The sequence below is a fragment of the Saccostrea echinata genome, unplaced genomic scaffold (genome assembly GCF_033153115.1).
Source record: "Saccostrea echinata isolate AGI-Se365-2 ecotype Australia unplaced genomic scaffold, CSIRO_AGI_Sech_v1 ptg000016l, whole genome shotgun sequence".
NCBI lineage: Eukaryota > Metazoa > Mollusca > Bivalvia > Ostreida > Ostreidae > Saccostrea > Saccostrea echinata.
Window position 1 is genome coordinate 15,290,990 of NW_026889765.1, and position 16,432 is coordinate 15,307,421.

General features: G+C 35.4%; 1 protein-coding gene across 1 annotated transcript; it reads right to left on the reverse strand.

Moving 5' to 3' along the window:
- Positions 1 to 2,011: 2,011 nt before the first annotated feature.
- Positions 2,012 to 3,667, reverse strand: LOC133188677 (E3 ubiquitin-protein ligase TRIM45-like). Its single transcript, XM_061324179.1, has one exon. It carries the CDS (start codon positions 3,665 to 3,667, stop codon positions 2,021 to 2,023), a length of 1,647 nt encoding a protein of 548 aa, XP_061180163.1. The 3' UTR covers positions 2,012 to 2,020.
- Positions 3,668 to 16,432: the final 12,765 nt, after the last annotated feature.

The window sequence follows — 16,432 nt, forward strand, 5'->3', positions numbered from 1 at the left end:
TGGTAAAGTGTTCGCGTCCGTCGTTTCTCTGCGTGTTTGTCTAAAAAAGTACTAATATTTGAAAATGTTACTCCAATCAGCTTTCACTAAATCTGGAGCACTGGAGGATAAATAATTCGATATTACAGATTTCTGTTTTTACAAAGAGTGTTGCCATGGTTAGTAAATATAGAAAGTTAAACCTACTGTTTTGTGAATATTAATAAAAGATAATAATAAAAATAAAATAAATAAAATTTAAAAAAAAACAACAACAACAAATAGACAACACGAAAATACATATTCCTGGGTATCAGTCTTGAATTCGACAAGCAAATTTGCCATGGTTGCTAAGAATAAAAAAAATCCGTGAAATTCTTCAAAACACTATATTCCTACAGGTTTGTTCCTATTTCAAAAATGTATTCACTTGGAATACAGGTTCATTATTATACACTTTAAAATTGACATTGCTGAATTAGTTAATAAAGATACCTGTAGAATAATTTATGATTTTTTTTTAAGATTAGACCTCCTTCAGTTTCGGTCTGATTTCAATAAAACGTGGTATACAAGTATATCATATTAAGACACATCAGGTAATTCTAGTTATCAGTGTTGTCATTGGTACTAAAACAAATAAATGCAATTCATTCAAAATGCCACTGCTCCTACAGCAAAACATGGTATACAAGATTTAGAAATATAAGGATACATCATGTGAAAAAAGTTCCACGTCTAGGTGCTCCTTGTCCCTCTTTTTTTTAAATACGAATCATTAGAGCTACAATCTCATCAGATACTTCCATTTCCCGCTTGGTTCCTCTACTCCTTCGTAAACCACATTTAGTTTCTGGGATTAGGTTGGCGTCACAACTGGGGAACAATAGCGGACCGTAAAACGGTGCCTTTCCATAGGGATTGCTTTCTGTATTTACAGTGGGGTTAAGTTAATATTACTACATGCAGAACACCAAGATAAAAAGTTTTAATACTTTTTTTTAATGGTTGCTGCATAAGCAAAAAAGTTTATAATAAACTTTAGGTAATTTCAGATAAACGCGCTTGTGCCGACTGTATCGGTCAGTCTGAGGAATACATATGTAGATCGAAATCAAAGAACAAGGTTCACTAGGTTCTTTTTTGGCCCTGTGAATTTCTGATCTGAGAAATCAGAACTGCTCAGTTTTAGTTGAAAATATCTTAAATTTCACTTGAACCCTTGGTGACTGCATATGAATTAAAAATGGCGCAATTTTCTCTCTAGTCCATGTATTATGAAGTCACGAATTGCGTCATTTTCCTCAAATCTTGAAAATTTCTTAAAAAATGGCCAAAAGTGTCAGCTGTTTCTGGATATTTTGCATAGCCTCCGACCTCTGATCTAAAATGTTTAATTATATTATGAAAGAACTGTTTCAGAAGATTCTAATCCATGAAAAAATTTTTGGATCGCAGTGTGAGTTCATATTTTTATCATTAGTTAAAGATTCTCAAATTCACTCATTTTCTTCAAAATTCAAGAACATTGCAGTTTCACAAAGTCTGTTTTTCAATACTTGGACTCTCAGGGAATTTTTTTATTGGAAGTGAAAGCACCACGTCTCTACTTTACATTGATTTCGAAATGGGACATTGGGACTTGGTCAGTTAATTGGTATACATGAACAGGGCCATTTTATGGAGTTAGTGAGCCAACCTCTTCATTTACTTGATTGTAGTATGTTTTAGATTATAAACGTGTTTACTTATTTCTCCACATCGAGTTTCGAACACAAACACTTTAAGACATGCAGATTTTGTTTCCAAAAGAAATCTAAATCAAGATCAAATTCAACTTTATTTTCAAAGAATACAGGATATCCCGGTAATTGATTGGTATATTTGTTCATCAAGTTCGAACTAAAATACAAATGTACTTTATGGTTTTTAGCCAGTTCATACATGTCAGCAGAAAGAAACAAAAATCAAGGTATCAGAATAACGAACTCGCATATCATACTCGTGCAAATATTTTACACACGTATCTTCAAACTTCCTCCTAGTGTAAGTACTTTATTCTCTTGATAATTCCCGTTAAACACTCCCCCACCATTAACTCTCCCTCCCTAACGACACACACGGCGCGTGGTCTCTGTATCCCCTGGTCAGGAGTGATGTACCTAAGGAATTGGCCGTCCCTGTCCAGCATGTGAATCCTGCTGTATTTAAAGTCCGTGATGATGATGTGATGCATGCTGTCTGTGGTAAGGGAGCTAGGTTTGAAGTTCTCCTTGGATATTTTGTTCCCTGTGAAGGAGAACCTGAATATTCCGAACTTATCAACGACTGTGACGGCTTCTTTATCCCAGTCAGCTACACAAATGTCGCCATTACCATTCTCCACCACGTAAAGTGGAAGCTTAAACAGAGACTGGTAATGGGAGTCGTACTGGATTTCCTGTAGCACGTCACCGGAACTGTTGTACCTTACGACTTTGGAGTCTGATGTTCGGAGACAGACCAGAAAGTCCCCTGTCTTGTTACAGGTGATACCGTAAGGTTTCCAGTCCCCGGTACAGAACAACTTATCAATTTTGCCATTTATAATCTTATTTAAGGTATTGTCATTTCTATCGGTGTACACCACATGTCCTTCATGCAGGGTCAAGTACATACTCTTATCTGTGATTGTAACAGTGTCGCGCAGACGTCCCAAGAGATCAAACAGCCTGAGCTCACTTCTCTCTCCTCCTGCCCACACTCTGTCATCATCGACAGAAACCATGTCATACAGCCGGTTATTGGTGTATTGGTCGGCTTGAAACCCTGCATCGAAGACGGACAGGACTATAGGTACATTCAGCGCTTGTCGTGGTGAGGAGATTTGATGTTTTTGTGTTAGATCGCCAAGAGGTAGTTTTTGCGATTCTTGCGTCTCTATAAAACCGAAGTACAATCTTTCATTGAACTTAAAAGGTTGAAAAAATGCTGGTCGGATTTCTTCTATAAAGGTTGGCACCTGCTGATTTTCAAGTTCAAGCTTAAGGTTGATCATACCTAAAAGATCTTTGGATTTTGCTAAGCTGAAGACTGTTTGTTTTAGGTTTTTCAATTTCTTCAGCATCTCCTCAAATTCTCTTTTCTGACTCAATAAGATCTCAGCATGTTTTTCTTGCATTTGGTCAAGGTCTTTGTACATTGCCTTCTTTGTTTTATCAATCTCCTGATGCCATTCTTTAGCATGGGATGAAATATTATTTTTTGTCTGTTTATAGACATACGGAAGTGCCGCCGATCGTTTGTCGATATGTTCAAGAATTTTCTCCAATTCCGATCGCATGGACTGAAGCCGTTCATTTTCTTTCATGATAAACTGGGATACTGTGTCGGCTTTCTCAGATAAATCGTAAGTTTCATGTGTGTTGTGCTTGAATGATAAACATATGACACAAATAGGCATGTCACATGTCTTGCAGAAGGCGCTACACTTTTGCTGGGTGTGGATGAGGCATTCTCCACCCTCGAGTTTGTTTTGTGCGTTATACTTTACTATATCATGGCCATTTTTCGATTGGGTAAGCATGTGAGGTTCTACACATGCGCTGCATAATCTAACGGCGCATTTTTTGCATGTAAAGTGGACAGGATTGTGACAAATATCACATTCCAGGTAATGTTGTCCTTGCTTCAAATTTGAGGACGCCATCTTTTTATCTATATGTAAAACAGACTAGTGTGACTAAAAGTTTGTTTTGTTATTCGTGTTCTGTTTAGTTAATTAATCTCAATTTGAAATTTGTGCTATACTTTACATGATGTAAGTCTCCTTAAGTAAGATCTGTTTAAGGCTAGTCTTTCAGATAACACTCAGTCTTTTTGTGGATATATCAATGAAAACACTGAACACTTCTTCCTGTACTGTAAGAATTATGCTGAAGTAGGAACAGAATTATTTCACATCATAATAAATAACAAAGGAGCAATAGACCTTGACATACTTCTTTTTGGAGATCCATACTTGGGTCAACAAAATAATATCAACATTGTTAAAGCCGTACATAAATTAAGTATATTAAAAAATCGAAAAGATTTTTATGAATAACCAGCGTAACCATTCTGTATCTTTTACAACCTTTCTTCTCTCCTTGCACTCCCATTCCCTTCCTTTCTTATTTCTTTGCACTTTTTTCTCTTTTTTTGGCCCACCTTAGCTGAAAGCTTTGAAATTATAAACGTGAGCTTTTCTGATTACCTGTTGTCCGTCGTCCGTCTGTCTGTCCGTCCGTCCCGTCTGTGAACTTTTGACATTTTCATCTTCTTCTCAAAAACCACTGGGCCAATTTAACCAAAGTTAGTATAAAGTTCAAATCATGCCCCCCCCCCGGGGGGGGGGGAGGGGGGGCCACAATAGGGAATCCAAGTTATACATTGAAATATATAGGAAAAATCTATAAAAATTTTCTTCTCAAGAACCACTGGGCCAAAAAAGCTGAAACTTAAGTGAAAGCATCCTGGGGTAGTGTAGATTCTAAATTGTTCAAATCATGAACCCCGGGGAAGCATCTTAGGGTAGTGTAGATTTTCAGCTGTTCAAATCATGGTCCCAGGGGTAGGGTGTGGCCACATAGGAAATCAAACTTTTATATTGAAACATACAGGAAAAATATTTAAAAATCTTCTTCTCAAAAACCCCTGGGCCAGAAAAACCTATCTTATGAGTAAGCTTCCTGGGGTATTAATTGCAGGTTCAAATCATGGCCCCCTGGGGTAGTGTGGGATCATAATGAGTATTTTGAGGTGGAAATCTGGTGACGTACAGCAGGGCCACAGTTACTCAGGTGAGCGTTGTGACCCATGAGCCTCTTGTTTGGTATTGTACATTTGTTGGTTGTACGTGTATTTGTATATGTCATTTTTTTCTGTTGGAGAGGACAATCTAAGTTCGTATAACTTGTGTCCAATCCCAATGACTTTGTTTCAATAAAATATGTTTAAATACAAATGCTATACTTATTTCCTAAAATAATGATTTCAAAGAAACATAGATATATGTACAAGTGGCTCGGTTTCCAACTGAGTTTCGTTTTCATCTTTCTTCCCTTCTATCCCTGCCTTTAAAAAAAATGAGGTTTTAGACTTAATTTTTCTACTTTATAGATATTCTTCAAATCTTACGTGTACTTTTGCAGAATGCTCACTGACATTAAAGGTTAAGTTCTCAGATGAAAACACTTGATTTTTATTTTTATATTTTTATTTTTGGGAGGGGTGGTGGGGAGAAATAAAATTTCAGAAATTTTTAAGTATTACAGTGGCGCCTCGTTAATCCGGACGCCTCCGTCCCCAACGAAATCGTCCGGATAAATGAATCGTCCGGATAAGTGAATCACTTCTTAAAAGACGTACCCTCTTAAAGCATATACATATGAACATAGTGGTATCAAATGTGAAGGCAAAGAAAACACTTTTATTTTACCTTGACTTATTGATTTTATTTTTATAGTTTAAAAAAAAAATAATAAATATTTAAAAAAGAAAAAAATTAAAATGTAATTTACACGATGAAAAATGGATAGGCAGTTTTATGTTGAGACTTCCTTTTCTAACACAGGAAACTTTACTTGCCTTCTATTTGACGTGTAGTTACATGTACATGGGCTGACCAAATTTTGATCTGCTACTGTTTCATTTCGGCACCTTTTTTTTTTATATTTATTCAAGCTCATATTAAGTAGAACTGTTCATTATCACCATTGAGAATGTTCAAATGACTAACCGCGTATATTCACTACATAGGGAAGTAAGTAACTAAATACTGTAATCAGTGTACGTATTGCAAACATTCAACGTAAACACAAGCCATATTCAGGATTATCAATACTTTCTCTATAAACTCTAAGTTATATATCTTGAAAAGACGTGATCGGCATTTATAACTAACGCCAGTTACGTATTTCTTAGTGCTTTAATAGAAATATATTTTCTTGAATTATGTATCATAATAAATTGTCTTATGAAAAGAAAAAAAAACCTTTTAAAATAATGTACGATCGTATTTTGATAAACTTACGTAACTCGATACCACAACGAAATCTCGTGATTTATTATTCAGTAAAAATTCTATTTACAACTCTCCAAAATTCTCATAAATTTATATACCGTTAGCAATTTAATTACTGCACAGTATAAGCTAAATTTTTATATTTTTATTTTTGGGAAGGGTGGTGGGGAGAAATAAAATTTCAGAAATTTCTAAGTATTACATGTACTCGCAAGATTTTCTAATTTTAGTTTTCTATTGATACAATGTAAGAGGTCAAATTTACATGTATTCCAGGCTTAAAGCATTATTACATTAAAATAAATAAGTCGCCCGCGTGGCGCAGTAGTTAGAGCGTCTACTCTAGAGTCGCGAAGTAAGGAGTTGATCCTTATGTCGCGGGTTCGAATCCCACTGTGGGACATGGAGACCGTATAAACCGAGGTCCCGTGTCGCAGTGGGTGCTGGCACGAAAAAGATCCCTCACTGTTCAATGGCCGTAAGTGATGAGTATAGGACACAATTGCAGCTCTCCACCGGCAAGTGGTGGCGTCTCCATATGAGTGAAAAATTCTCGAGAGGGACGTTAAACAACATACAAACAAACAAACATTAAAATGAATAAAGTTGTGAGTACTAGTTACGGCATACGTCTGAGTACTCTATGTCGTTATAACGCATTATATATCATGGTCGGATTCCCACGGGTGATTTCGTCTTTTACTCATCACCAGTGGGAAACTCTCTATAAATCGTCTTATGTAATTCATATGCGGGGGTCATTTGATTGGCTGCGCTACAGAGTCGCGATAATAAATCAACGAATCAAAGTTTACGTTGTGTGTGTATGTTCGGCAGTGGGAAAAAACTTTTCCGTAGTTAACACACCGATTGCAAATCAATCCACTCAGCGATGCATTTCGTAGTTTGGGAAAGGTATTTCCATATAATTTCTGACTGGTATTTAATACCAGTGACCTGTACGACTTGTTTTTAATCGTTTTAAGACAAAATTCGCACATTTTAACGGGCGTCAGTATGTTTAGCATAATTAGCAAACTATAATAAATGTATTTCCAAAATTGAATAGTTCCAACTTTCTGATTGGTTGTCTATACTCAACAAATTAGCATATTTTACGACGGCATATCAGCGATTTGCAATTGCCCACGGGTGATGCGTAAGAGATCAACCGTGGGTATCCGACGATGGCATTGCACGAGCAGTTTCGTTTTGATTATTGTAGATTCCGAAATATAGGCGAGAAATTAATTATGGCGTAATTTCGCGAGAAGCATCACTGGCGAAATAAAATTTATGGAACGCAGCAGCTGCCTTACGTGTAGAACATTCATTATATGCTGATACTTTAACATTATATATGCTGATACTTCAACATTATATGCTGATACTTTGTCATTATATGCTGATACTTCAACATTATATGCTGATACTTCAACATTATATGCTGATACTTTGTCATTATATGCTGATACTTTGTCATTATATGCTGATACTTTGTCATTATATGCTGATACTATAACATTATATGCTGATACTTTGTCATTATATGCTGATACTTTAACATTATATTCTGATACTTCACAATATGGTGCTTTAAAAAATAGGTTAAACATCGGGATTGTCATACTAAAATTCTTTAACAAGAGAAAAAATCCACAAAATTGTTTTCAGTTGCATAGTTTTAGTGTATATACATGTACACATGTATTGGTGTATATATATGTACATGTATTGGCAAATTGATGGGACGAAAGGGGGAAGGGGCACGTGTGAGCAGTTTTGAATATACTGGTGTATTTGGAAAGGGATAGAGTAAATGTATCATATTAAGAGTGAACTAAACAAAGATAGCTTTGCAAAAAGCGCGTGTACTGCGCGAAAATTTTAAGATATTTAGAAGTTCAGGAACTCTTCATGATAATAAAACTTTTTTTTTTAAATCAAGGATGGTACAGGACATCAAAATTGAATAATACAATTTAGGGGACAAAGCTGATTCGTTTGGGAGTGCAATTTTTTTTCGAGTCGGATTATTTATTTTCATGTCACTACGTAAATGAGAGATTATTCATTTTCTAGATCGACCAGGTACAGATTATTTATTTTCACATACAATATACACTGAACAAAAAAGTCTAAAGATCCAAACTCGAAAATTCTATTTCTTTGGGGAGAGGGGTGGGGCTACCACCACGCCAAAGACATCCCAGTGGAGGACATACTGATTTATTTTCAGCATTCAAGGACAGATTAATAATTTCCATAATATGATACCTTCCCCCCCCCCCCCCCCCCACACACACACACACATATTGCATGGTCGTTCCGGCCTCAGGAAAACGCTTCAGCACTTAAGTTCTCGATAGCTCTGCACTTTTATATGTAATTTTCAAATCGCTATATAGGAAGGGGGTTGTTGTTCAGGGATTTCATGGTTATGACATCTACATAGTAATTTAGGCTACCAATGACTCAAAACCTTTTCCAGAATCTAGATGCCATTGCATTTTTAATTGGACTATTTAAGCTGGTCTTACATCCAATGCCATGCATGCGATCATTCTGGAAAACTGTAAAATCACCGAGACTGAGCTTATGAAATTAGTTTGAACTTAATGAATATTAACGCAGTTGTAATCTTGCCACCCCCCCCCCCCCTCCAAAAAAAAAAAAACAAAAACAAAAAACAAAAAACAAATAATAAAAATAATAAAGTTATTAACTCAAAAAAAAAAAATTTAAACATCCAAACAACTAATATAATATTTTACTAAAAATTCTTAAATTTCAATTGAATTATACCCCATGCAGTATAAATTCATCTAAGAAATCATATTAAAATACATGTATTTACTTCATTTATTTTTCGCAATAATACATATAATCATGTAACTTGTAAGCCAGTAAACACATTCCAGAAGTGTATACAGGATTTAAAGATTTCGGGGGGGGGGGGGGAGGGGGATATTAATGACAACATAAACTCAAAATACTTGTAGTAAAAATGAATATATAAGAGCAAAGCTTTCCTCAAGATTCAGGTTTTCTCTATTGAATATCAAGAACATAAAAGTTTTCTAAAAATTTTCTTTCTTTCATCCTCTTACTTTTTTCTTCATTTTTCTTCTTTTTTTTTGGGGGGGGGGGGGGGGGGCACCTCTTTCACACATATAACTGCCACTGTCCTTTAAACGGCTTAAAATTACCAACTTTTTAAAATAGACAAACTTTATACTTTTATTTATAACATTAAGTTCAAGGATCTGCTAAACTTTTATCAAAAGAATTAATACAAATGCATATTGAAGCATCCTATAAAGATTTTCGCATTACACATACATATTTTAAAATATTTACAACGTTAAAGGACAAGGTATGGTAATGACCGAATCTGGCCCCTCATAAGATGTAGAAATCAGAAGACAGTTGAAATTGTGATAGTTTGTAGTTAGGAACTTAAAATGATGCTTGTTTTAAAATCAGCCCTAATTTTGATTCAAAGCTTACACGGAGGCCACAAGAGGGTGCAGAAGTAGGACATTTTCCCGAACTTCCTCAATTCTGGTGGAATTTCGTCAAATTTTAGATACTTTTCACTTCGGGAAACAAAGAGCACAAGCTTGCCTATCTGAGATTTTTATACATAAGATGCATCTGATACTAGTGCATGAAATATATAAATTTGGTAGATAGGCAAGCTTGTGCTCTTTGTTTTCTGAAACAAAATGTGCTGTAAAATTGACGAAAATTTGCATAAAAATGAAAAAAATTCAGAAATTGACATATTTTCTGACCTTCTTGTGACCTCTGTGTATCCCATAACTTAGAACCAATACTCATTTTGTGGCAGGGGTGACAACAGGTTTTTATTGATAAACTGTTTCATCATTCTAAATGACATCCAAATCCAGGGGCCAAAAAGGGGTCTTAGCCTATCTTGTCCTTTCCGTGAAATGATGAATGTGAACAACAATCAAAATGTTTAGCAGAGAAAAGCCTCAAAAGGCGTGTATACGTCGAACAACCTGCAATATTCCACCTGATTTGATGTAATTTCTCACACACGTTGCGTAGTTACATGCGTTTTGGACGATTTTGGTATCACGATCCCGATGTTTAACCTATTTTTAAAGCACCATATAGTGAAGTATCATTATATAATGTTAAAGTATCAGCATATAATGTTGAAGTATCAACATATAATGTCAAAGTATCAGCATATAATGTTGAAGTATCAGTATATAACGATAAAATATCAGCATATAATGTCAAAGTATCAGCATATAATGTTGAAGTATCAGCATATAATGTTAAAGTATCAGCATATAATGAATGTTCTCCACACAAGGCAGCTGAGGCGTTCCATAATAATTACTCGCTTTTAATTTTATGGTGCTGAAATGCATGTAAAATCTCTAGATCAAACGTCTTCTCACGAATTATAATTATTCTCGCTATTTGACGTCTAAGGGCCATTTGGCGACATAAAGTACTTGCGTAAAATAAAGAAACATCAGTGCTTAATTTCTTGTACGTCCTTTCATTTTCTTCCTATCACTTAAGCCTATTTTCTTTCTCTTTTCTTTTCTTTCTTTTTTTTTTTCCTTTTTTTTATCGTCTATTATAATTTTAGTCGATAACAAGTCTTGCACACGTCGCATGAAAAATAAGATGTTTTCTAAATGGAAACATTCACTTTTTCAAGCTTTGGATAAAGTATAATAATAATAATAAAGATTGCAAATATCAAATGCTTTCTAAACTTAAATTTGTTACATTTGTTACAAACCTCTTCGCAATCATATTTCCTCTATGTTGATAAGACAGCTCTATGTTTTATCCGGCAAAAAGAGATAACTTATATAAATGTATAGATTCCGGTGGAAGTGCTACAATTTTCCAGAGCGGGCCCTGCACTATATACGGAAGAAGAAGAATAACAGTGTGTCTGCATAGAATAATTATGTGTTGTATGTTTCCACAATGGCATCCACGACTTTATACCTGAATAGTAACAATATTTATAATTTTATAAATTGAACCTTTGTTTCGATGTGATTTGCATCAATTTTTAGTAATTACCACATGTAACGTTATATCTATCCTTTTGTGAGTCTTTGTAGACTAACTCTGGTCTTTTTACGTTATACGGAATTCGCCTTTTTCAAGATATCCTTATTTTCAAGAGTCTTCAGCATGCTTAACTTACATTTCTTTCGTATCAAACAAGGAAATAATTTATGTTAAACACTCAAGTATGCACGTGATTAAAATATTCTTGAAGAAAAAAAATGGGAGGAAATATTAGAAAAAAAAAAGCAAAGAAATCAGTTAAATAAAAAAAGGAAACGGGGAAAAACAAGATAACGAAGAAAAAAAAAATGAAAACGGTTGCTTTGAAATCATGGTCGATCCCCCTTCTCTTTTTCTGTTTATTCTGGGAGTTTGTGTGCGAACTGTATAAAAATTATGACACACTCTGTCTTCCGTTAACAAGAGGCCCATGGGCCACATCGCTCACCTGAGCACATTGACTAGGCAAAAGCACAAATCACTTCAGTATTGAAAAGATTACCGGGGGGGGGGGGGGGGTTGAATTTTAAACTACCTGATGATGCTCCCATGTCAATATAACCAATGGCTTTGTTGTACTTGAGAAGATTTTAAAAAAAATTCCCATATATTCCTTTGTAAAAATTTGATCCCCCATTGTGGCTCCTCCCTATCCCAGAGGTCATCATTTGAACAAACTTGAATCTACACTACCTGATGATGCTTCCATATCAATATGACTATGCATAGCTTTTCTGTTCTTGAGAAGAAATATTTTTTTCTATATGTTCTTATGTAAAACTTTCGATCCCCAATTGGGCCCCACCCTACCCCCTGGGGTCTTGATTTGAACAAACTTGAATCTACACTACCTGAGGATGCTTCCATACAAATATGACTCATCATGGCTTTGCTGTTCTTGAGAAGAAGATTTTAAAAGATTTTTCCTATATATTTCTATGTAAAACTTTGATCCTCCATTGTGGCCCCGCCCTACCCCCGGGGGTCATGATTTGAACAAACTTGAATCTACACTACCTGAGGATGCTTCCATATAAATATGACTCATCAAGGCTTTCCTGTTCTTGAGAAGAAGATTTCTAAAGGTTTTTTCCTATATATTTCTATGTTAAACTTTAATCCTCCATTGTGGTCCCGCCCCTACCCCCCGGGGGTCATGATTTGAACAAACATAAATCTACATTACCTGAGGATGCTTCCATATAAATATGACTCATCATGGCTTTGCTGTTCTTGAGAAGAAGATTTTTAAAGTTTTTTCCCTATATATTTCTATGTAAAACTTTGATCCTCCATTGTGGCCCCAAACTACCCCTGGGGGTCATCATTTGATGTTTAACCTATTTTTAAAGCGGTGAAGTATCATTATATAATGTTAAAGTATCAGCATATAATGTTGAAGTATCAACATATAATGTCAAAGTATCAGCACATAATGCTGTGTTAAAGTTTGATCCTCCATTGTGGCCCCGCCCTACCCCGGGGGTCATGATTTGAACAAACTTGAATCTACACTACCTGAGGATGCTTCCATATAAATATGACTAATCATGGCTTAGCTGTTCTTGAGAAGAAGATTTTTCCTATATATTTCTATGTAAGACTTTGATCCCCCATTGTGGCCCCGCCCTGCCCCGGGGGTCATAATTTGAACAAAATTAAATCTACACTACCTGAGGATGCTTCCACATGTGTTTCATCTTTCCTGGCCCTGTCGTTCTTGAGAAGAAGATTTTTAAAAGATACTATTAATTTTTTCACTAATACTTTATTACTTCCCCTTGAAAGAGGGCGTGGCCCTTCATTTGAACAAACTTGAATCCCCTTCACCCAAGGATACTTTGTGGCAAGTTTGGTTGAAATTGGCCCAGTGGTTCTTGAGAAGAAGTCGAAAATGTTAAAAGTTTTCAGACAGACGGACAGACAGACGGATGCCGGACAAAAAGTGATCAGAAAAGCTCACTTGAGCCTTCGGCTCAGGTGAGCTAAAAATGAAAATGCAGAGTACGATTAAGCATGTTTTTGCTATAATCACCAGAGTTCATGAATTTAGAAGCAATCCATATGTTTCATATTTCTTTTAACATTTAGGGCGGCAGAAAGGATCAGTCGCTTAAAATGGAAATAAACACAGAATCTGCATTCTTCACACCATTCAAATCGCATTAGAAGAAAATCTTGAATCAGTCACACAATTAAGGATTACACACAGAAAAAAAACCTCTGTTTTACCCTTCATAATCGCTTAAAACTAAGTAAATTAAATCACCACAGGTTAAAGCAAGGGGAATAGTACTTAAAACCAAATAAATATTTATGAAAATAAATGGCATTCCAGGGTGTGTCTACTCCGGAATACTTCAGATTCTGTGGTCAATTTTTCTTTTTTTGAATTACCGATTGAAAGCGAGACCTAACAGTAACGAGTAATACAAAATAGTTGAATGATGCATATGAAGTTGGATAACGTCCCTCAGCGTCGAACAACAACAGACTTATGCATGTTAATGGATTTCAATTGAAAATTGAAATTACATGCCAAGTATATCACGAATTTCACATTCTTAAGAGTTATCTCCCGTTGTCGACTCTATCCTTTGAAATTTATCTGTAAAGATTTTCAACCTTCAAACGGAATTGGACAATTTTGATCCGTTCCTGAATTGCCTTAGTATGGAGCAACATGAAAAACATAATGCACATATTCAAACGGGTCTAATTTGCGAGATATTGCCCCCCAACAGTTGGTAATGTTATAGAGGGAAAACTGTGTCCGGTTGACCCCAGATTGACCCCGCAAAGGAAAATAACTTTCGTAAATGTGAAATTCGTCTAATAGTAACGTTGACATTTATATCAAACTTTTATTTGCTTTCCCCAAAAGTATTTGCAGTATGTTAAATCATTGTGTTTGGGAGCAACGTGCAATTTTTGAACGAATGATATATTTTTTTTAAAAATATAAATTGAAATTAAATTAACAAGCTCCTGTATTTTGTAACATGATATCATCAATTGCAATATCTCCCTGGTAACCACTTCCGGCAATTCCTGTAAACATGACGTCATATTTCCGTGCTGTTTGACTTCCGCTTAATGACATTTCTGCAAAATGCCATACATCACCTTGGTTTCCGGTTCTACTCCATATTGTTTGAGCAGTGGACACCCATCCACTTCTTCCAAGGACAGAAACCATAAGTTTTCCAACATGTCGTCCAAGCATGTGATAATAAAACGATAAACAGGCGCCATTAGGACTGGCAGACACGCCTCTACTAATATAGTATGCTCTCTGACCAGTCGTCTTCTCACTAGTCTCTATGTACAGATAATGACCAGTACCGGATGTTACATCATGGGAGGGACCGGTGCCGTAGCTTGGAGTTCGACCTCTGTGAATAGTCCAGTCGAAATGGTCTCCATAATTTTTGTTTTGCATTGCTGTTGAATTGGTTTCAAAATCAACAAGAAATCCTGAAATGGAAAGCGTACACTATAAAGCTATTTCTTATTCCTGATTTAAAATTAAAATTGATATATAAAGACTATAACTTTTTCTTTTTTCTTTTAGCATTTTTTTTTTTACATTTTTTTTTGGTCAATATTGACTGAATATTTCCCATAATGAAAGCGCGATTATAATAATTTGACTGAGAGATTTCACGAAAACAGCTAATGCTAAGAATGTAATACAATGTACCTCCGTTAGACAGGAAGTCAGGGCATGGATAGCTTTCACCGAGAAAAATATCGTCTACTGCTATAACTTCTTCGCCACCTTTACCGATGTTAGCCTCAAGTACGAGCTGATAATGTCTTGAACCGGAAGAGGGAACTGTGACCCTCCCATAGATCCATCTATCCCCCTGATGCCCATCTCTTCTCCAAATTGTGTTTTCAATAGTTTTCCATCCCACCACTTCCACTTTGTGAAGTTTTAACACACCGACATATTCACCGGACATACGATACCAAAACGATACACAAGAACCTTGATGTGTGGAACGAAGAATTCTACTCTCCAGCAAAGCAGAATCACCTTCTGCACCGGAAGTATCAACAAAAAGGAACTTTCCGGTTCCTGTAGTGTGGTCTCCCTTTTTACCGGTTTTCCAGTTTGTCACCCCACCTTTGTGTAAATTCCAGTCAATATCGTCACGAAGAAGAGCATTAAACCAGTCCTTGGATGGTGTTTCGAAATCAGTAAACCCTGATGTGTGAATGAAATTACGAAATTACTTGGAGAGCGACTTATTTTTATTTTGATCTTTGATATGAAGATTCGATTGAAATATACAAAAAAAGTAGGTCATTCTGAACACTATTTAGCAAACAATAGTGATATTTCTTACATTGTGTCATTTTTTATAATTTGTTATATTTCATGAAAATTTTAGAAATCGTATTACCTGCTTTGGCCTTCAAAGGGACTACCAGTATAATGACGAGGGTTAATATAAGAATTCTCAAGTTCATAACTTCCGAAGTTTGTTAGTTTAATTGATACTGTAAAATGAATTTTTCATGTAATAAATTTTGAGCATATCCTTTACATTTACTGAAATCCTATTGATTTTTTAAAGATGATTTCATTCGTAAATTTTGAATATGGTAGTCCTTCAGCATGTGACACAGGCATGGAGTTCATATGACACGAATCGCGTGATACACGTTATAACTTCATTATAATAGATCGGTGAAACTTTGTATACACCCTACCTGCAATCAATATTGTCTACACAAAAAGCACTTATTCAACTTGAAAAAGAAAGAATAAAGTTAAAAAAAGAGTTTTATTTTTCTTTTAAAAACATTTTTAAATGTAAAATTAAAAAGGGGCAACATGTATACATTTAAGTTTATGTACATTGTATATTTTGATGAACAAACTGAATAAAAAGTGTCCTAAAAGATTTAATGCACATTACTGTTAAACTAACGATACCTTAAAAAATCAAAGAAATCTTCAATTACATGTATTTGGATACACATGCATGCTAATTTGGCGCTCCATAGAGGCGAGGCTATTGAGAAGCATCGCTTTAGCGTTCTCTCTCCCTGAGAGGAATTTCACATTTACGAGTTATTTCCCTTTGAGGGGTCAATCTGGGTTTTTCCTCTATAACATTACCAACTTTTGGGGGTAATATCTTGCAAATTAAACCCGTTTGCAAATGTTCATTATGTTTTTTTATGCTGCCCCATACTAAGGCAATTCAGGAACAAGTCAAAACTGTCAGATTCCGTTTGAAGGTTGAAAATATTTACAGGTAAGTTACAAAGGATATAGTGACAAAAATGAACGTTACGCCGACAACGGGAGATAATCTT